The sequence below is a fragment of the Pseudoliparis swirei genome, chromosome 6 (genome assembly GCF_029220125.1).
Source record: "Pseudoliparis swirei isolate HS2019 ecotype Mariana Trench chromosome 6, NWPU_hadal_v1, whole genome shotgun sequence".
Classification (NCBI taxonomy): domain Eukaryota; kingdom Metazoa; phylum Chordata; class Actinopteri; order Perciformes; family Liparidae; genus Pseudoliparis; species Pseudoliparis swirei.
The window spans coordinates 15,758,424-15,779,651 of NC_079393.1; the positions used below are offsets into that span (position 1 = coordinate 15,758,424).

Consider the following 21,228-nt stretch of genomic DNA (forward strand, 5'->3'; position numbering starts at 1 on the left):
TACAGTGTTGCACCGTGCCCTGTTGTACCTTGTTGTACTCTGTTGTACCGTATTGTACTGTGTTGTACTGTACTCTGTTGTACAGTGTTGTACTGTGTTGTACTGTACTGTGTTGTACAGTGCCTTGTTGTACCTTGTTGTTCTCTGTTGTACCGTATTGTACTGTGTTGTACTGTGTTGTACTGTACTGTGTTGTACTGTGTTGTACTGTACTGTGTTGTACGGTGTTGTACTGTACTGTGTTGTACTGTGTTGTACTGTACTGTGTTGTACGGTGTTGTACTGTGTTGTACTGTTCTGTGTTGTACAGTGCCTTTTTGTACCTTGTTGTTCTCTGTTGTACAGTGGTGTACAATGTTGTACTGTGTTGTACTGCATTGTACCATGTTGTACACGTTGGATATGTTGTACCTGTTGTTGTACTGTGTTGTTATTGCTAGACTGCAGATTACAATCTTTGCCACTTGGGGGAGGTAAATATTAACCCACTGTCTAAAAAGCTGATGAGCATTGAACAGAACAAGTTTTGTATTGTCTTTGACATAATTTATCAAGCCATTAAACCAATAAACATTGGGGAAATAGTGGGTAAAGTCGTTTTCAATTTTCACATTTACTTAATGTTTTTCTTATTTATTCAAATGGCTGTTAACTTTATGATGTTTACTAATAAGGAATCACATTCCAGTTATGTACTGATGGGGTGCATCATCCAACTGTGATGGTTCTAATGAATGCCACAAGCCCCGTACCCACTCCATTAAATGGAAGGATTTACAGACTAAGGTCCAAATGTAATTAGTAGCATTTAACAGCAGAAAATGTAAAGTAAGTTGCACTTCAATCATCTTTTGGTTCTTAAACTTTTATTATGTTTTTGATATGTCAAATGTTAATTACATTTAATATAACAAATGTGGTTACTTTCCTTGTTTAAAATGAACTATGAACAAGAAACAAATTAATAACATACAGACAGTTATGAACCAATAAGACTGTTTATTTTAATGGCCCTAGCCATGGCAGGGAATTAAGTTAGGCAATCATCTTCTCTGCAATGGGGATGGGTCCCAGGGTGACATCACCTTCCCATTCGAATACTAGAAAGTAGGACAAAAGACACATGTGCCACATTATGCACCACTGTGATTATCTCACTTACCATGATGGTGGTATCATAACATCAACAATGATGTAAAAATATGTTGACTTCAAATGCGTAAGACAATTAATTGTTATTAACATACCTTCAGACACATCACGTATCTTTCTTCCAAGATTGGATGCAGGGTTGTAGCCGCTGCCGCCGCCGCCGCCGCCACCGCCGCCGCCGTGGACACCGTGACTACCGTGGCCACCGTGACCACCGTGAATACCGTGGCTGCCGCGGGCACTGTGGTAGCCGCCGCCGCCGCCGCCACCGCCACCGACGCCGTAGCCGCCACCGACGCCGCCGACGCTAAGACCGCTGCTACCGCTGCTGACGCTGCCACTAAGGCCGCTGCCAGCCCAGTTACCACCCTTTACAGCGTCAGGTGGTGGCAAATCGGCAGATTCACAGCTGCCACAAACTGAGTCAATTTTGCTGGCCTCGTGCCACCTACGAAAGACAGATGCAAGCAGTTAATACCATATCAATCCTCCAATCACACTATATAATGCACACATGTAGACTCACCCGTTGTTCCAAGAACAAGCTCTATGCTCAGGATCGATAGAAGAGGAAGCAGATGTTGCTTTCAAGTGGCAAGTGATGTAGAGCTGTTGGATACAGGTTTTAGATCATCATTAGATGCATTTTTGGTGAGTTTGATAATAACATTTTGATATAACAGAATATATTAAATGCTCACCAGACCACTTTCAGCATTCTGGAACCTGAAGGCCTCCAACTGGTACTGAAGCTTGTTGTCTGCAGAGCGAAGCATGAACTTAGAGTTGGAGCCTGTGAGCCTTGCATCGAGCAAACACCTGCAAACAGAGAAAACATATACATTAACATTAGAGATGCGAAAAAAATGCATTAGTGATAATCAGTTCTCACTGTATCGAATAACTTCAATGAAACCATTAAAGTGCCTTACCCATGGTTATCAATGAAGGCATATCTGGGGTTGGCGGATGTGTCAGGTTCCAGAGTAGCTACGCAGCTGTCCACATATATACGGAGGGGCACGTGGAAGTACTGCTTGACGACAGCTTCAATATTGATGGTGTCTCCCAGGAAATATTGGTAGCTTGGCCTCTCATATTGCCAGTCGTCTGTACAATGATATAATTAAATTGTTAGCAATGTTGACACACATATATTATTTAAAATACACAGTTCCACAAAATTAACTCAGATACATTGTTCTCTTACTCACCAGTCATGAGTTTCAGAGTGAAGTACAGGAATTCCTCTGCCATCTTAACCGCAGAAAATGGGATCCACAGGGGATCAAGAGCAAGGCTGCTCACATTGTGCTTCCTAAAGGATGAAATATATTTATATTGAATGCAGACTGAAGTAATACTCACATTATTGTGCATCTGCTAATGAAATGAGCTAATCAGATTGAGTAATCCATATATACTGCATTTGGCCAATTGATAAGATATTAGATATTAGTTTTAAGTGACTATGTTATTTTATTTATTCATTTTTGTATCTGTTTATTACCACACATCTAACTCATAGTTTACATACCTTGGGTAGTGGCATTCCACAATTACAGCAGCCTGGCTGGTCCTCACAACAGGAGATGCGCCCAGAGGTTGGGGAATGTAGTTCATGGTGAAGGTGTAGATGAGGGAATCCTCGGTCATCTAAATAAATATTAGAACAAACAGATAGCATCATACATGAACATATTGTACAATACTTTGAATTAATTGTCCTTAAACAATGTATTTTTCAGTGACTGGCATCTTACCCCCAATGAGCTGAGACAATTCTGCAGCTCAGCCTCAAAGATCAACACTTGACCAGCAGAGTCCTCTGCGACAGCACCACAGTTTCCCAGAGTAAGGTCAGCTGCATTGATGAACTGGCCAATTCCAAACATGTCCTTCTTGACTTCCACATGGACAGCACTCTCTCTACACTCAACAGAGACAGATGCAACAGCAACAGGATATCTCAGCTCGAAAGGCACTTCAACTGCTGCTTCGGGCTGGGGATCTTCAGGGTAAATCCAGGTGAGAGGTTTCTCAAACGTCTGCTTTGCCTGTTGAGGTTCATAAGGCACCTGTTTGGGTGATGATGGCCTCTGGTATGGTTTCTGACGGTAACCCCCCTGTTGAGCCTCACAAAAGCTGCCAAACAAGGCTAGTACCAAAAGGCACACGACAGTATACTTCATCACCATGGCTTCACAGTTCACTAGGTGCTGTAGGGATAAGTCGAATAGTGCCCCTGCTTTTATATTCGAGTGAGCATGTTTACTCCCATTAAATCCCTGCCCTCTCTGTTGGTCATTCGCTATCAGAGCTGCTGAGAGTAAACCTCCACCAATGAAATGATTGCACCTGTAATACCACTCTGATGAGGCATCCTTAGCTCGGTTTAGATTATTCATTATTTGAATGGATACAATGCCACTGTACCAAGAATGAACAAGAAGTGTGTACAAATATTATTTAAACATAAAACCATGCAGGTGCACAAATCATTGTGAAGAAAATGTCCCAAATTAAATGAAAATGAGGGTAATTTTTTATTTATTTAACTGTATTCATTAAGTTGTTTTAATTTGTGCAGTTGTGAGAAAAGATAAATAGTTGTTTGACATGCACTCAGAAAGTAGCGGTCACAGAACGGTCACGCTGACCCTGGGTTAGGTCTACTTGCCCTCAGCATGACATGTCAAACTATTTTTTTTTGCCAAAGTACATTTTGAGAAAGGCTTCAAATCAATATGGCTCCAACCAGACTGGCGGCGGATTTGTGGGAGGGTATTTGATTTCTGTGAGTGGGCCCAAAGTAAACACAAAGGACGCACGTGTATTGATCAGGCTGAATATAAAAATGTAACCACATTGGCCCCGGCCCCACGAGTATTTTGGTATTTTTGCCTGTTTAAGCGTTATGTATGCAAAGTAAAAATGATTGGTTGTTATTTGATTTGACAATATCGCCTAAATGTTATGTCAGGACCATGGACAGCACTGTTTGTTGAACACTATGTCACGGTGGCCCTGTCCGGAGCACCGAATGAAAGCATTGAATACATTACGCAGAGAACCTTCACTTTTGAACCAGTGGCCTGACTGAAGTCTCTGGCCAAGGGTTCCTATGATAAATTATGTGGCATTACTAAAATGATGTTTTCTAAGTTATCAAAGTGGATTCAACATGATATCACTTAATACTGTGAGTAAAAAAAAAAATGCAAGTAAACGTTCTTTACCTTGTCGAACAAATGCACATTTCTGCATTTGTCAGTTTCAAGTATCTTAACTCTTTGTATAAAACTTTCTGTTTCAAGTTAAGAGGATTACAATTCAAAATTGTTTTAACTTATATGTAAAGGTTAACTTAACTGATACTTTTTAGTTGGTTGTTTCTCTTAAAACTTTACACTGTATTCTTACTTCTGTCCCCAAATGTATCGTTTATTTGAAAAACACAATTTATACATAAACTTAAACATTGAATTGTACATCTCAAACATGCCTTTGAACCCAAGTTGCTGGGTTTAACACATTTGTCCCACAGGTGGAGGACAGGTGGAGTGGGTTGTACAACGAACAGAATGTGAGATAAATACAACTCGTTCAGAAATTGTCAAAATAGAAAAAAGAAAATGTTGTGCAGTAAACAATCAAAAAGCAGATGAGTTAATCACATAGTTACAAAATTGTGAGTAAAATAATCAACACATTTCTCAAAAGTTTGTCTTTGTTATGAACGTTTTTTAAAGATTTTACAGGTTTAAACTACCAAATCTACGGTTTTGTCACATTTGAGGTTTTTAAATGTTTAAATTTTCATTCTTATGTGACTTGCTTTGTCCATACATGACATGTACAGACCTGATGAAAACTGTACAGGTCATGTATGGACAGACTTGATGAAAACTGTATAGGTCATGTATCGACAGACCTGATGAAAACATGAACAGTGACTAAGTGGAGATCAAAGTAGGAGTCCAAAATAACAGCTTGATGTCAGGGTGTGTATTCATTTGTCTACAGGCGATATCAGAACAGTTTATGTCTGGGCCCATGGCTTCTTGCTGAGCATTGGTCTGTGTGGCAGCTGTCTCTAATTTGGCCTCGGCTGCTGGTGATATACAATCAGTCAGCAGCCGAGGCCGCCCTCATAAAAGCTCCCAGTTGATAGTGGAGGAGGAAAGTGAGCAGAGGCGTAGTCTGCTCACTTTCCTCCTCCACTCGCAACTGGGAGCTTTTATGAGGGCGGCCTCGGCTGCTGACTGATTGCCAATCACCAGCAGCCGAGGCCAAATTAGAGACAGCTGCCACAGTCTGGTTTACTGTTCAGGAACTCAAAGCAGTACTTACAGTAATAGTATCCAGTTAGCAGTAGATTGCCCTAAGTAACTTGACAATTGCTGTGCTCGTGTAGGAAAAGCGTATCCTCCACTACCACAATCACTTTTGAGACTTACAAACGAAATACATCACACAGACCTTTGTGTCCAGTCTTCACTTTACCCTGCATTTATTTCATTATGACGTTGAGGGTTTCTCATTTAACGAACATAGAACTTAGTATATTATTATTATTATTATATTTATCATTATTATTGTTTTTATTATTATTATTATTATTATTATTATATATATATAATCTTACACTTAAAGACTTATGACTTTGCGGTTTTAGAGAGCATACAAGTCTTATTAAATATCACCTCATTGTAATATGAATAGACAATAATTTATGTTTCATGTTACTATGGTTACCATAGTCACATTTCAACTTAAAACAAGTCAATGTGGTTAATGTCTTAATGCAATGTCTTTCATTACACATCTGGATTATGTCCAAATATTCCTCTGGAAGATAGCAAGAAAGAACAAATATGTAACTTTCAATAAAGGTCTTCCTAATACTATGTCAACTTCTCCATGGTGCTCCTTGTATTGTGAGACTTCTGTATATAGTTTGAGTTACAAGCTATTCAACATGGAAAGACTTGCCATATACCCAGACACCGTCTGCTTTACTTATTCTTTAAAATGGACAGATTAGGATGCTACTTTAGGTTGTTGTGGATACTTGTCAATTCCATTTTATTTTTTTGTCACGGTCTAGATGTTGTACACTGAGTGAAAAGAAGAGGTATTTGTTCTGTCCTGCTGCACAAATAGAGCCTGACCTGCACATTGTAGGTCACACAGACCCTGTGAAGGTTCTTGTTTGGAAGTTGCATAAACAAGTTGGAATTTCTTTCATTTAGATCAATAATCTGCAAGCTTTTTGTAGTTACCATGGATTACATACTAATAAATAAATATGAATCTTTATTAAATAAGAAGTTTACTATTATGTGTTCTGTTATAATCTCCTGATGCAATATCTTTGATATTCCTGTAATTTGTTCTCTGTTTGTTGGCATTACTTCTAATCTCTTCAGTGCATCACCACAGACCAAACAGTAACTGGAGCATTTGATTGGTAGTTGAGCGCGGCAAATAGGGTGCTCGTTGTTAACAAGTCAACATGTCCAATACCTTATAAAAGTCAGTAAATTCACACCATAGTTTTTACAGAATTTGGTGTTCTAGGTGAATCAGTGTGCTGTGACAATGAAGTTGATTTTTGGTTGTCTTCTGGCAGTTGCCTTGCTTGGCTGTCTGGCTGATGCTCAATATCCCATTAAGCAGAAGAACCAGCTGCCTCCGCAGAGGCCCGTGGTGCTTCCGCAGAAGCCCGTGGTGCCTCAGCAGAGGCCCCAGCAGACTCAGCAGAGGCCCGAGCAGACTCAGCAGAGGCCCCAGCAGACTCAGCAGAGGCCCCAGTTCAGCAAGACGCCCGAGCAGACCCCAGATTCATTTCACAAATGTGAGGTTGAAGATCGCTTCAAGATACAGTGTGGAATTCGTGGCACCGATTCTGTAGAATGTTCTGACATAAACTGCTGCTTTGATGGAGGCATGTGCTATTATGGCAAATCTGGTAAGTAATGTTCTATTCCTTTCAGAATTAAATGGATATCTATGAGGAGTATATCAAGAGCACTCATCTTTGCTTTCAAATGTGTTGTTCACAGTGACTCTTCAGTGCACCAAGGATGCCCAAATGATTGTGGTGGTGGCAAGAGATGCCACGCTACCCCATATCGACTTGCCGTCAGTTAGTTTCCTTGGAGACGAGCCAATGTGCGAGGCTGTTGGTGTCACTTCAGCTTTTGCCATCTACCAGTTCCCTCTCACTGCCTGCGGCACATTATTGATGGTAAATGTTGCAACTCATTTGACTGTTCAATTTGATTGCCATTCATTTTTGTCGAGTCGTGATAAAAATTTAAACACCATGTCAATTTACTGTAGGAGGAGCCCGGCGTTGTTATCTATGAGAACAGGATGTCCTCCTTATTTGAAGTCGCTTTGGGACCCTACGGAGTAATCACCAGGGACAGCCAATATGAGTATGTTTTTTCTTTCTTTAACACGGTGGTCAGAACATTAAAATAAATACTTCTACTGCTTAGCTAAGGCTTTACGTTTTCAGACAATTCAGTGCTATCCAGAAGATACAGTAAACTGACCTTGAAGTCACTACAATGGGTTAGGGTTAGTTAATTGTGATATTTTACAAGTCAAACTCCATTTGTTTTTTGACTGACTGACATAAATCTTATTTCTTGTCTTAGGCTGCTTGTACAGTGTAGATATTACGGCACCGCAGTTCAGGCTCTGGTCGTTGAGGTTGGCGGTCTTCCTGCACCACCCCCAGTTGCAGCTCCTGGACCTCTGCGTGTGGAGCTGAGGCTGGGCAACGGACAGTGTACTGCCAAGGGTTGTTTGGAAGGTTAGTGTGAAGAAGATATTGTGTAAGGTTTATTTTTAATTTTGCCATGATAGTGTCAGCACCCCAATCTTTCTGCCTAAACAGAAGCGGTCGCCTACAACTCCTTTTACGTGGATTCTGACTACCCCGTCACAAAGGTGCTCAGGGACCCTGTGTACGTTGAAGTCCGAATTCTGGAGAGGACTGATCCCAACCTTGTCTTGACTCTTGGAAGATGTTGGGCAACTTCTAACCCCTACCCTCATAGTTTTCCTCAGTGGGACTTGCTGATTGATGGGTAAGAGTAACTGACTTGGAATAGTGATTTATTACAGTTTTTAATGTTATACTCAGTCCATATTCCACACTCTCTCTTCTTGCCACAGCTGCCCATACAGTGATGACCGTTATCGTACCGCCCGGATCCCTATGGATCTCTCACAAGATGTCTCGTACCCAACCCACTACAAACGTTTTGTTTTCAAGATGTTCACATTTGTAGCTCCTGAACTTGCCACTCCAGGCAAGGGAACTCCGAAAGATCAAAGCAAGGGAGGTGCAGATCCACAGATTATGGTTCCTCTCAACGAAAAGGTATAGGATCCAGCTATCGAAGAAAGGTTTTTGGCTTAGTTTAGTTTTCATATTATTTGTATATCACCGTATCTAATAATAAACATTTGTTTTTTTACTAGGTGTATATCCACTGCGACACAGCTGTGTGCCAACTCACTATTAACAATTCATGTGAAGCCAGATGCTCAAGAAAAAGTAAGTCGGATGGTATATTTGATGATATATATAACAGTAATATAGTGTAAGTCTGTTTTCCTAGTTTTGACTAAAAGTAATCCAGAGAGCTAAATAGATTGCGCTTTTCAATTGTTAGAAAGGAACAGTATGGTTTGTGGTATAGAGATCCCTAAAAAATATTTTCTGAACAGATTCTTATCAAAAGGGTAAATGGTGTCCATTATCTTGTGTCTTAACCTCAAGTATGACAGTAACTGACCATTGCAATTTATTGTACACAGGGAGAGATGTTGCTGCATCAAGCCTGGCAGGTACCAGAGAGGAGACCACATTGGTTAGCAGTCACGAGCTTATCATCGTCAATGAACGCAAGAGTCTGCAGTAATAGCATGCATACAGAACTGTATCATGTTATAAAAGTGATCGAGTTTCAAATAAATCTCTAAATTGCTGAATTATGTGTTCTTGTTTCTTAAAATGTTATTCACATACATATTTGCTTGTGACTTCACAGAGGTACCCTAAAAGCTAATATAATTATTGTAGAAAATACATCTGAATATGCTTCAGCATGAATGTCTTGACATCAGAAGATCAGATCAGATGCTACTTTGTTTTCTGACAGTAATGTGAGGGTACCAAAATAAAGAGACAATATTGTGTCTGTCAAAAGCCTTTTTGCCATGAAGTCTTGTCAATAAGAATTTGGGACTAAACTGAAACCACTAATTATATATAGAAGCTGACTTAACCTTACCTATTTACATCTTGAATTAAGCTAATACAACATTAAAACAATGTCTGATTGATTCTAATAGAACTTGCATACATCCTAACTAATACAGTGGTACATTTATATAAACTAATAACACATTTTAAGACAGTAATTTAGTGAAGCATGAATCAATATAAATATAAAGACTAATTTACATAATCGGTGGTTCAACAATCGTTCCCAGCCTGAGGCTCAGGTTCCCCACAAGGGAAAACATGAAAGAAAAAACATTTTTCAGGAGGACAAAATGTGTTCATTATAATCCAACTCAAAACCTGAAGATGTTCAGAACTTGGAGTTATCTAGCCTTCACCATAAAACCACGTCTCTTATAATATCACAGCCTATGACGTAATCTATAATATTACTCACACAACCATGGTTGTTGTACCAAAAACTAGATCAATTTCATTTCCCATGAAACCATATGTACGTAGGCCGAAACACTTCATTTCCCAGAAACCTTCAGCGGACGGGAAGCTGACGTACTACGTCATCACCTCGCAACGACCAATGAGCTTTACAGAAAACGCGGAATCAAATTGTGATTGGACCTTGAATACGCCCGTTTGTCTCAGTGAGTGCAAATCACTTGATCATGCACGTGCGACTATTAACGGTCGCTTGTTGTTACCCCTCTTATGAGGCTCGGATCATCAAGCTATGTTTTGCTCTTCCGGCTGAGTAGAATAACCAGGGAGGTGCGGTTGCCTGTTAGTCCCTTATGCCGGTTCAGAACAACGTTTCACACCGGACCTCCTTCACTTCCTCTTCGGGAACTCACGATGCAGTCGAGTCGCAGTGTAACCAGCAGCAGCAGCAGCGGCGGCGGCGGGGGCAGCGGGGGCAGAGCTGAGAAGCAAGGGCCGGGGCTTTGCAACAACACCCAGCCTGTCCCCGCAGAACACGGGGGTCCTCTGGCCGCGAAGGTAGGAGTGGGAAGCACGCTCCTCGTTCAGGAGAGAAACTTGAGGACCCCGAGTCCACTTTTTGCGGCAAACTTTGATGACGACTCGGAGGCAGAGGCGTTCAAAGATGGGAGGACGGAGGAGATCGACCGGGACACCAGGGGCAGGGCGTTCACTTGGTGCCAGGGCTTTCTGTCAGGGTCCTGGAAGACCATCGAAGAGGGTGATTTTCAAATCAGCATCGTCAGGTAAATAATGACAATTGCAGCCCGGCCCTTCTTCTTTACCTCATCCGTACAGGGTAGATATGGATATGCTGAGAATGGCTAACCATACTAATTGCGTAACAATAAACATATACATAGAATACAATAATACAAATAGGCCTATAATAAAAACAATACACATTAATAGATACATATGGTAAACAACAAACCAATAACATTGCTTTAGAACAAGTACATATTATAAAATGAAAGTGGCAAGTGCATTTTAATAAGAAAATAAAAGTTTGTACGGGTGTTTGAAATGGTTGTGACACTCAACCTCTTGTGTGGGTTGAAGTTGATGCCATAACACAAAACAAAAGCGTTCTAAGAAAGGTCGACTAGTGTTATGTAACTATTATATTGTTCTCTGATGTAATAACACTGGTTTTTTCTTTCGCAGTGGTGGGCTCAGTAATCTGCTGTACCTCTGCAGTTTGCCTGACCATATACCCTCTGTGGGAGAGGAACCTCACCAGGTGCTCCTCAGAGTCTATGGTGTCATCTTACAGGTTGGTCTGTCTAGTGGAGGTCCTCAATAAGTTACATGAACATAAATATGTGTGGCTGTAATTATTATTATTATGGGGAGAACATTGTATAACATCATTGTAGTCCATATATTGTAGCAGCGTAATTTTCCTTCACATCAATGTATAAACTAAACCAAACACTGTGTCTGACTGTCTTTCTGTGACGTAGGGAGTGGACTCACTGGTGTTGGAAAGCGTAATGTTTGCAATCCTGGCGGAACGAACTCTCGGACCAAAACTTTACGGCATCTTTCCTGAAGGACGTTTAGAACAGTACCTTCCGGTATTAATGCACGCCTAATTATTTTGTGTGTGACGACATGGTGACAAATATCCTTGATTGTATACGACATTCAACATTGAGGGGTGAACTAGAATGTGTAGAATCTATTGAATGCATTTTGTGCTTTAAAAATATGTTCACAAACGCTTTAGTTGCCTATGTAACGCCATCACATATGGTGTAGATTTAAAGGCCCTGGTGTATTTACTGGTTCTAGTTCCTAATGTCGAGGAAGCATTTGTATCTTCTTTATTTCTCTGTTTTTACAGAATACTCGCATGCGCACGGATCAACTGTCAAATCCAGCCATATCAGCTGAGATTGCCAGCAAGTTGGCACATTTCCATGAAATGAGCATGCCCTTTAACAAAGAGCCTAAGTGGCTCCTTGGGACCATCAACAAGTAAAGACAACCTGAACTCACCTTCTTTCTTTAACTAGAACTGCCTCTTTTTGAATGATTTGAATATACTGTTGTTGTGTTTTTTTCCCTACCAGATACTTGAATCAAGTGATGTCGCTCAATTTTGTGCGTGAAGCACATGTGAAGAAGTACACAAGGCTAATGAAGTTGAACCTACCCGCTGAGCTCGAGAGCCTCTGGTGAGTTGGGGCACAGTTCACAAATGCTTACATGGAGAGAATTAATACATATGGTATACATAAAGCCCTAAAGTAGTAGGCACAGTTAAGGAATGACTAGTCAGTTTCAAAAGTACATTAAAGGCAAGTATCAGAACGATAATGCAATGACTATTGCTCAAGGCAAGTGTAAACCAGAGGTATGGTTATATTACCTTCTGCAAGTTACACACTGTTAATGCAGTTCATACTGTATGTATTTAGTGTATTTACACACATTTCCATCTAGACTTTAGACAGAGTGGCAATTTAACCTGTTCAACTCCTGATGTTGGAAGGCCACCAAAAACAAACAAACAAATATTTGTTTTATTGTCATGTTTCAGAAGGCCAAAGGAACGGAAATTGAACGGTTACATGTTAACGTGTTTGAAGACCTTTATTTCTGCCGACTAGGCTACAAGCTAACTCTGAGAACCTGATTCTGAAAACCAATGTGAGACGGCACATTGAGGACCCTGTTATCTAGCATATGGTCAGGTACATTAATTTGTATTTATCCAACGTGTTCAAGACGTGCCGTATTCAGTCTAAATGCCAGTTTTTAAACGTACCTAGGGGACTTAAAGATTATGTTTATTTATTTGTAAATATATTTGCTACATGAATAAGACTTATAGTTTGAGATGTGTTGCACGCAAAAAATAGAAGCTGCATTTTTAGATTGTCTCCTGGCTGAACTTTGTCCCTGTGCCTCCACGTCTAAAGTCCTGCAGGCAATCCGACCTCGCCAGCAAACGGACCATAAGCCCAGTGTTTATTGTCAGTGTTATCTAAGAACACATTATCTTGTAGATATTTAGCAGTTTCACACTGAAGCAAGCATTACAAGCAATAGCCACTGCAAAGATATCCCCATTGCTAATTGCAGCCGTCATCTGAAGACCTATCGGATTTCATTACATCTTTTGCTGACACTAAAAGGTCGATGTTCGCCTCACCCCAGTTTTAGATAACGCAACATGCTTGTGTGTCATTGCCTCTGTGTAGTTAAGATGTTCTGGGTCGTACTTACTCCACAGATAAGTGGAGATGTTCGAGACTCCCTGACATCTTCACTTGTATTTTAAAGAATGTCTTTTGTTTTGGTAAGCCAGTAATAATAATAATGTGCAATTTACACTACCTGTGAATGCAACAGTGACAATATCTTTCTGTCCTATCCTATTTCATGTTCCTACCCTGGTCATCTGGCTCTTGTCTCTACAACAGTGAGTTGCTGGCAGCGACTTCGTCGCCAGTGGTGTTCTGCCACAATGACGTCCAGGAAGGTAAAAACAGATCCTGTCCTGTCAGTGCTCTTGTATCATCACACCTCTAATTTGGCTTTATTGATCAGCCCTCTGGCTACACGGTCACATTGCTGAGGAGAGCAGTATGTCAGACAAGTCACAGAAGGGGTGTAGGTATTAAAAGGAGCAGCTCACATTCACATGCATCATCCTGTGATTGAAAATGTGCTGGTGAGGTGGCAGTCATATGTATATACGTGGCTAAACTACCTGTTGGTCTAAACCTCACAGTAGCTCAAGTAAGAGAGTGTGGATGACGGTGGTTTTCCTACGTCCTTGTGTTGCCGCTGCAGGTAACATTCTGATACTGAAAGACGAGGACCACAACTCAACAGATAAACTCATGCTGATCGACTTTGAGTACAGCAGTTACAATTACAGGTAAAGTGTAAACATTTCTTTTTTAGCATATCAAGTGAGTTGTACATCAATTACATTGCTATCTGTTGTTTACTTGAGAAACTAGTGGTTTGGGCTTCAATTGTTTGTGCCCTTGTGTATTAATATAAATACTGTTTTTTTGTGTAGGGGTTTTGACTTTGGGAACCATTTCTGTGAGTGGATGTATGACTACACCTATAACCAGTGGCCCTTCTACAAAGCCAGACCAGAGGACTATCCCACCAGAGAGCAGCAGGTCAGTCCAAACCCCTTCCCGATGAAAATGACCGCCCACCTCTCTTTAGCCCAACCCTTGCTCTTGATCTAAAGACACATATTGGCTTATTGATAATGATCTACTCTTATTATCAAGCTTAGAATGAAATTTCCAAACTGCACTGTTATGGGAAAGCTTAAATAGTGTCAAAGTTAAAATACAAACCTCAAATCAGACCAAGTGTCTAAACTGGGGGGCCCTTCCCCACTTCAATGCCCCTACTTCTGTTGCCATTGCTAGGACCCGACCCATTTTCCAACTGTGCCTTCATAATGATCTCAACTGCACACCTGTAGAGGCGTTTCATGACCGCATCTTACACGGTTACAACAGCATCGGGGTCACAAAATCTGTCCACAACCGGAGAGAAATATAAACATCTGGCAAAGGACTCAACGCCTCCTTTATGGTGGTTCCCACTACAGGAAGTGTCTCTATGACCATATCTGGACTTGGCATGAAGAAACCTAATTTAGTTTCATTCTAAATTAGGTTTATGCTAAAGATTAAGGAAATTAGAGAAAACTGGTGGTTAGCCTTTTGATGAGATATACAACCTCTAATTAATTGAATTGGAAGAATTAAATGCATTCGGGCCGGGGTTTTGCAGCATCAACATGTGTTGTTGTTAAAACAGCATACAGATGTTCCCAGTTTGTTGTATCACTTCTATAATCACTGTTTGATTGTAGAGTCGATGTTCCTGTGATGCTCACCTAAGATGTTAGTGATTCTTTTTTTGGCCAGTGTGAACGCAATCAATGCCCATCTGTAGCATGACCCAGGTAATCTCCTCAGGGTCATGGGGTCATGGGGTCAAGTGCTCCGGCCACACAGTTCCATCTAATGGTGAAACCTGGTAATGCAATTTTGAGTTTCAGCTTCATTTTATCAGAGGATATTTGGCAGAGCAGAGAAGACGCTCTGAAACGATCATGGACCAGACACAGATCGAAGAGGACATGATAACTGAAGCCAACAGGTAACACAGTGTTCCTGTGATTTACAGCAGTGGAATGTGGGATTAAAATGTAGAACAGAATCACCAGAACCCTGATTTTGTTATGTCTCCATTATCTTTGTGTGTAGGTACGCATTAGCATCACATTTCCTCTGGGGGCTGTGGTCCATCATTCAAGCGAAGATATCAAAGATTGAGTTTGGGTACATGGTAAGGAGATTTATTGTTCTTTTACATGCTTCCATCAGCTACATAAAACATTTATTTCAATACACCCGATAATCTTCGTAAATATTGCCTCATGGTAAACCATATTGTTTTGCAGGACTATGCCATTTGTCGTTTTGATGCCTACTCCAAGCAAAAAAAGCTCTTCTCCGGATCTCCACCACGTTGATACGGATGTAATGTCTATTTGTTCAACTGTTATGTTATTACAATTCCCGTATTATGCAACTGTTCTAATGACAAGTTGATTTTAACCCAATGCGGGCAATCCCCTGATGAAGTAACTCTCCATAGTGGGGCTTTTTGTGAGAGCAGGTCCAGCTCTTTAGCATTGGATGTTATCGTTCATCATTTGAAAGGCTCGCTCAATCTGATGGGCTATTGTATGCTAGAATTCATGTCTTTAAACTTCCGACTGTAAATCTTTCTGATTAGTCAACTAAACCAATCATATTCCAATTGGTAGTCTTTTGTGTATCTCTTTCCTTTAGTGTTTTTAATTATTATACCTCATATATCTTTCTTCTGATGTTCATTCTGCATTAGACTTTTTCTTTCAACGTCCAATATAGTTAAAAGCTTACCCACATTCAGCAAATTGTTCAGGGTGTCTGCGGGGCATTAAAAAGTCTTAAAAAGTCTTAAATTGCTTTTCCTAAAAATAAGGCCTTAAAAAGTCTTAAATTGTCTTAAATTCAGATTGGATTGGTCTTAAATTGTTTGTGTGTCATGTCACTGCGAATATGAGGCAATCTGTTCCACCAGGTCCGTATTTTGCTCCGGTCGCTCTGCAGTGTCTCTGGTGTCACCGGGGCCACGCCCCTTCTCTTAAAGGGGCCCCGCGTATTCGGTCCCATCAATCCCCTACAACGTGAAGTATCGGCTACTTTAGAAAACATGGGGGATGCAAGTTCAACAACGGCTTGAAGTAAATGAGTGTTTCTGGTCACGGTCGGTGAAATGCTTCTGAAGCTGCGTTATGTGTCGCGAGACTTTCCAGCGGTGGAATCTCACGTGCAGAGCAAGAAGCACAGAGACTAGCGAAGGCCGCCAGCAGCCCGCGGGGCTAGCTCCTGCTCCGCCGCCAGCTCCTGCTCCGCCGCCAGCAACAACGTCAACGCTACAACGATGGAGGTCACCGGAGGAAATCCAGCACCGTGCAACAAAGAGCTCATCACCGAAGACCAACGCTGCGGTGCGTTCTTCATTCTGTTCCACGAGACTGGACCAGACCACCGCGAGCAGACAGCTGGACTTCATGTGCGCTATTGGTGAAATGACCACGTCCTGTCAGGATCCTATGGAGCTCATGGGCCATGACACCGCCCAGGACCTACTTCAGCATCTCAAAGTAAGTCTAACATAAATATATGTATTAACTAACCTCATGTATATGAGTATGTGTTTCATATAGTTAAGCTTTACTCATGTGTCAAGTTAATAACAGCTATGAATAGGCGCACTACACATTAATTAGACTAATTAAAAAATAGTTTTAGAATGGTAGTAGAGTGGTGTTTACCTGTCAATATGTCTAAATAGTATACACTAGGCTCAAGAGATGGCTCACGTTGCTTAATTTGTAAAAATAGTTTTCATTCATATTGATCCAGTCTGACATTAAAGTGGTGATGTCATAAGAGATGTGGTGACTTGTTTGGCTAATGTCTGCCTTTTCTTTCTTTTTTCCAGGAGAATGGACCAAATGTCAACTGGAAGTTTTTGTATTCATATAGTTTGAAAAAGATTGTTTTCCTAGTATATTCACAAAAGCTCAGGAGTAGACATGAACCTGTGCACAAACATCCATCACATAGAGACATGAGAACTCGCACACTCTCACACACACACGCATACATTCTATTATGTAAATGTATTTGCATTTTAAAAGCAGCTGGAAATGTTATCTATGTTATTTTATAGATTTTTTTGTTCAAAAGGAACTATGTTGCACGTATTTAAAAAATATATTTACTTGATTTTATAGGCATTTGTTCATGGGACCTAAATGTTGTATTAATAAATATAATTTACAACAGCAATGACATTTGTGTTATCCTTTTGCATTACACCATACTGTTAATTTTGAACAGACATCAGTGTGTTTACTTTGAATTAATTAATTTAGATTAATGTATATTTCCTTCGTATGTTAGGTCTTAAATTTTATTGAGACGTGGTCTTAAAAAGTCTTAAATTTCACTGGTTTATTCCTGTAGACACCCTGTTGTTGCACAAGGGCTATTTCATACAGTACCACCGTAGTCAACTATACTGTAATTTATGAGAACAATCAACATCTTTGGTTCTATTGCCTTCATCTTGTAACTGTCTGCCCATATTTAGTTCAGTCTGTATTTCAGTTTTTATCATTTGTCTCCTAAAATGGACTAAAATGTCCATCTGTGCACATGCATGTAACCATGTCCACCTGAATTGTTTCAATTAAATCCCAAATGAATTAGGATCTGTATTATAATTGTATCTCATGACTTTCCTTTGGCCTATTTGAATGTAAAGTGGGGTTTGGACATTTTCTTAAAAAGTCTTTCTTTTATTAATTTAGACTGTTTTACACATAGTTGACTTGTGAAAAGAACCTAGGAGATGAACAGTGTGGCATCAACTACCTGTAGCTACCTGTCCTGTACAGTTTCTTTCTGTTAACACGTCTCAGTAAGATTTCTCTTGTAAGATCCTCTTTGCACTACACAGACATGATTTCATAGCTACTAAATGTGTTCTTAGAACTGATATCTGGTCTGTTTTTATTATATTCTACGATGTATCCGTCCAGAGAAAGATATTTTAACAAATGCATTGATGCATTTTGTCAAAAATATAATTATGCTCATAGCTGCTTACTTCATAGCCCCCTGGTGGTGTCAAGAGCAGGGTTGACTCTGTCCCACCTCCATGTGCCAAAAATAGACCAGCCAGAAAAGAAACCTGCTGCTCGAAGATCAAGGGACACTTTTGAATCTGCTGGATCCGTCTCAAAACAGATGAGAATTCTGAAATTGAAGATTTAATTTAGCTAGCTCTACACTGCACCATTTTCCTAAATGAACTGTTTCTGTTGACGTGTGGTCTTGAATCTTTGCTCTCAGCTGTTTGAACATGTGTGCTGTCCAAGAGCGCGTGACAGTGAGAGCTGCACCATGGAGACGAGCCAGTGGAACACGGACCAAACGGCTTGTTTGACCTCAATCTTTCCATTTGCAAGGGTTGCTTGAAATTCTTTAGGGGACTTGTCTTCCCTTATTTTTAACTTAACGTTTTGGAGCTTTAACAAATCACACAGGTGGTATTAAAACGGTTATGTCTAAACCTGGATCCAAACAACACTGGCAGTGGGATGAATCCTCTTGGGCAACACTTCATGATATTGTTAGAGTGGATAGGTTTAAGGCTGAGCAATATTCTTACAAGGCTTTGGGGAGCTTTTCCAGAAGTCAAAAGCCAGATCGCCTCCCCAGGTATCACAGATACTGCATCATGCAAAGCCGACTCTGAGTGGAAAACCAATGAGGCTCTTCGCACATATCACCCTGGAGATGGAGAAGAAATCACTGTAACAGTCCAAACAAGCACTTGTGCATTCCATGTAAGTAGAAATCAAACTATACAAGTGTTTTAACTAACGAGGCTGCAGAAATTTTTGTTTGATCATTTATTTTTAAGGTGGATCTTGGGAGACTCTCCGAGTGCAGTGAGTACTTCCGAGCCTTGTCCCAGTCCAACATGAGAGAGACCTCAGAGAGCCTCATCCACCTGGAACATGTGTCCTCCTCCGCCTTCCACAATCTCCTTGAGTTTTCCTTCCTTGATACGTTTAAAGTCCCTGTGGAGGAGTTGGGCACACACATCCAGGTATGCACACTATTTGACATTGCATGATGTTGATCAGTGCTGCGACTTCTCCACAAATCAACTTGCAATCTCTTGTTTTCTTCCTTTAAAACTCTGGAGGTCAGCAGCTATCTCCTGGCCGAGGCCTTCCTCTCCAGGTGCTTGTCCGTCCTCGCAGATAAACTCAGCCCAGATAACTGTTTGTCTTATCTGAGTCTGGCCCAGGAGATCTGCTGTGTGGAGCTGAAGACGACAGTGTTCACCTACCTGAGTAGAAACCTGCTGGAGCTTCCTCACCTCATCAAGTATGCAGCGCTTAACAGTCAAATTTGGACTATAATCAGAATTTTCTACAAAGACAGAGTTGACTTTATGTTTCTTTCTTGTCCCTAAAATGGATTCACCCCTCAGGTGTCTGAATGGTGCAGAGAAGGACGAAGTTGTCCACCTGAGGATGCGAGGAGACAGACGTCTCTGCAGCCTTAGGAAAGAGAACCTGACTTCTTGGAATGACCCAGAAACAGAACGTGCTCGACATGTCTTCACCCTGAAAGGGTCAGAGGACAGCGGAGATTGGTATCCAGTTACAGAGCTTCCTTTCAGTGCTGATAAGTGGTGCTTCACTGCAGTGGTCCTGTATAACTACCTGTACGTAATAGGAGGCTACCGCCAGCCTGTGAAGAGAGGATGGGAGTTCAAGATGGCTTCCTTCAGGTATAATCCGTTTACTCATTCGTGGGCCGCCACAGCTCCTCTGCTCAAGGTGAGACAGTCTTCTACCGTGTGAATAAAGCAGATGACCAGATTATCTCGAGCAAAATAAAACTTGCCTGGTCTTCCGCACTCATTTCTACAACACAAATGAAAAATGACCATCTGTTGCATCCACAGCACAGGAGGCACTTCAGTGCAGCGGCCTGTGGAGGCTGTATTTACGCTGTGGGAGGCTGGTACTTGGACTCACTGGTGACCCCAGACTCCAACACAGCTCTTTATACAGCTGTCGAATGCTATGACCCATGGGAGGACACATGGAGGTTTGGGTCCTCTGGAGTTCAGCATGTCGATTTTTGGGACGACACTGACAACACATTTCCTAATTGATTTATCTGTTGGTGTGTTAGTGAATGAATATAATCTCTGCCCTAGGTTTGTCTCCTCGCTGCCACTCACGGACTTCCAGTTCACCATGTCCTTGTCCCATGACGTGCCCCTGATCACGAGCCTTGGACCCTGTCTCTATGTGTTGGGGATTATCCAGAGGACTGGAGAGAAACTGCTGTTGAAGTACAACACGAGTCAAGGTAAGGTTGAAGAGCACAGAAATGTTTAGCAAGAGGAAAATAGTTTCCTTTTTTACAGCCTAGAAAGCTTATATGCACAGTTCAGACCATTTTAAAATCATGACATATGATGAATGGTGCTTCTATATTGTCGCTGTCTCTTAGACTGCTGGTCTGAACTGCTTCCCACCCTTACCAGAGCAGATGCCGACCTCCCTACACTTTACTTCCTGGGTGCCACTGACCGGCTGCATGTGATTGGTGCAAACAACTCTGACAATGTGGTGACATCATTCTGTGTGCAGTCACAAAGATGGGGACAGGTGCGAAAGAGATGTGTTGATGAAAAAAACAAAAAAACAACACTAATTATTTACATTTAGTTTGTACATTGAGTTAAGTGTAACTGAAGCAAAAACATGTCTTTTATATTCATGCCTAATATTTTTTTAACTTAAGTCCAAATGGGTTTGATCCTTTTTAGGTACACAAGGCTGAGAAAGTGGCATTTGCAGGACAGGGGGCAGTTGTAGGTCAACAGGTCCTGATGCCAAGTATACAGCACAACACTGTTGCAACGATGGATCTCCAAACCCTCTCCCTCAGACTTCTGCCTCCTTTACCCATCTCCACCCGCTATGAAGCTGTCTTTTATCTCCACTTTTAACACGATAGTATATAGTGCACACAATGTGTTATTGTTTTTGTGGCTGAATGTTATGCTACTTATGTTTTCCTCAAACATATGAGAATAAACTCCTATATCTGGATTATCTTTATCTCTTGTGTTTAAAATCTCACAACAATCTGTATTTCTCATGGTTAATAAGGGTA

The 21,228-nt window shown here is 41.0% G+C and overlaps 4 protein-coding genes across 6 annotated transcripts; 3 read left to right on the forward strand and 1 right to left on the reverse strand.

The window, feature by feature from the left end:
• Positions 1-979: 979 nt before the first annotated feature.
• On the reverse strand, positions 980-3,365 carry LOC130195766 (zona pellucida sperm-binding protein 3-like). Its single transcript, XM_056417473.1, has 8 exons — positions 2,916-3,365; positions 2,690-2,808; positions 2,367-2,470; positions 2,085-2,262; positions 1,854-1,971; positions 1,679-1,761; positions 1,248-1,600; positions 980-1,100 (listed from the first exon to the last, which is right to left on the reverse strand). Exons 1-8 carry the CDS (start codon positions 3,348-3,350, stop codon positions 1,036-1,038), a joined length of 1,455 nt encoding a protein of 484 aa, XP_056273448.1. The 5' UTR covers positions 3,351-3,365; the 3' UTR covers positions 980-1,035.
• Positions 3,366-6,718: 3,353 nt separating this feature from the next.
• Positions 6,719-9,168, forward strand: LOC130195858 (zona pellucida sperm-binding protein 4-like). The gene is made up of 8 exons (XM_056417590.1): positions 6,719-7,126; positions 7,221-7,405; positions 7,501-7,598; positions 7,824-7,981; positions 8,066-8,258; positions 8,347-8,554; positions 8,656-8,731; positions 8,995-9,168. The coding sequence occupies exons 1-8, from the start codon at positions 6,757-6,759 to the stop codon at positions 9,096-9,098; spliced, it is 1,392 nt and encodes a 463-aa protein (XP_056273565.1). The 5' UTR covers positions 6,719-6,756; the 3' UTR covers positions 9,099-9,168.
• Positions 9,169-10,079: 911 nt separating this feature from the next.
• Positions 10,080-15,899, forward strand: chkb (choline kinase beta). The gene is made up of 11 exons (XM_056417824.1): positions 10,080-10,644; positions 11,066-11,174; positions 11,365-11,478; positions 11,748-11,881; positions 11,977-12,081; positions 13,333-13,391; positions 13,706-13,793; positions 13,941-14,049; positions 14,952-15,052; positions 15,160-15,241; positions 15,357-15,899. The coding sequence occupies exons 1-11, from the start codon at positions 10,130-10,132 to the stop codon at positions 15,426-15,428; spliced, it is 1,488 nt and encodes a 495-aa protein (XP_056273799.1). The 5' UTR covers positions 10,080-10,129; the 3' UTR covers positions 15,429-15,899.
• Positions 15,900-16,064: 165 nt separating this feature from the next.
• LOC130195965 (kelch-like protein 42) lies at positions 16,065-21,164 on the forward strand. 3 transcript variants are annotated; one of them, XR_008832139.1, is made up of 9 exons: positions 16,065-16,610; positions 16,952-18,866; positions 18,944-19,132; positions 19,232-19,416; positions 19,523-19,874; positions 20,003-20,148; positions 20,261-20,415; positions 20,594-20,717; positions 20,879-21,055. XR_008832139.1 is itself a non-coding variant. In XM_056417822.1 (9 exons), exons 2-9 carry the CDS (start codon positions 18,618-18,620, stop codon positions 21,059-21,061), a joined length of 1,617 nt encoding a protein of 538 aa, XP_056273797.1. In that variant the 5' UTR covers positions 16,065-16,610; positions 16,952-18,617; the 3' UTR covers positions 21,062-21,164. The 3 variants fall into 3 exon arrangements, 2 of the variants coding, with proteins under 2 accessions (XP_056273797.1, XP_056273798.1); XM_056417822.1 differs by having other exon boundaries at positions 20,560-20,717; positions 20,879-21,164; XM_056417823.1 differs by having other exon boundaries at positions 20,599-20,717; positions 20,879-21,164.
• Positions 21,165-21,228: the final 64 nt, after the last annotated feature.

Bases quoted from the DNA above. Each gene is read 5' to 3' on its own strand.
- LOC130195965 (XM_056417822.1), top strand. From the start codon at position 18,618: ATGAATCCTCTTGGGCAACACTTCATGATATTGTTAGAGTGGATAGGT. The intron at 19,417-19,522 runs GTATGCAGCGCT...TTCACCCCTCAG, and splicing joins GAGCTTCCTCACCTCATCAA to GTGTCTGAATGGTGCAGAGA. The intron at 20,718-20,878 runs GTGCGAAAGAGA...GATCCTTTTTAG, and splicing joins AGTCACAAAGATGGGGACAG to GTACACAAGGCTGAGAAAGT.
- LOC130195858 (XM_056417590.1), top strand. From the start codon at position 6,757: ATGAAGTTGATTTTTGGTTGTCTTCTGGCAGTTGCCTTGCTTGGCTGT. The intron at 8,259-8,346 runs GTAAGAGTAACT...TTCTTGCCACAG, and splicing joins TGGGACTTGCTGATTGATGG to CTGCCCATACAGTGATGACC. The intron at 8,555-8,655 runs GTATAGGATCCA...TTTTTTTACTAG, and splicing joins TGGTTCCTCTCAACGAAAAG to GTGTATATCCACTGCGACAC.
- LOC130195766 (XM_056417473.1), bottom strand. From the start codon at position 3,350: ATGGTGATGAAGTATACTGTCGTGTGCCTTTTGGTACTAGCCTTGTTT. The intron at 2,809-2,915 runs GTAAGATGCCAG...ATATTTATTTAG, and splicing joins ATTGTCTCAGCTCATTGGGG to ATGACCGAGGATTCCCTCAT. The intron at 2,471-2,689 runs GTATGTAAACTA...TTCATCCTTTAG, and splicing joins GTGGAATGCCACTACCCAAG to GAAGCACAATGTGAGCAGCC.
- chkb (XM_056417824.1), top strand. From the start codon at position 10,130: ATGAGGCTCGGATCATCAAGCTATGTTTTGCTCTTCCGGCTGAGTAGA. The intron at 11,479-11,747 runs GTATTAATGCAC...CTGTTTTTACAG, and splicing joins GTTTAGAACAGTACCTTCCG to AATACTCGCATGCGCACGGA. The intron at 11,882-11,976 runs GTAAAGACAACC...TTTCCCTACCAG, and splicing joins CTCCTTGGGACCATCAACAA to ATACTTGAATCAAGTGATGT.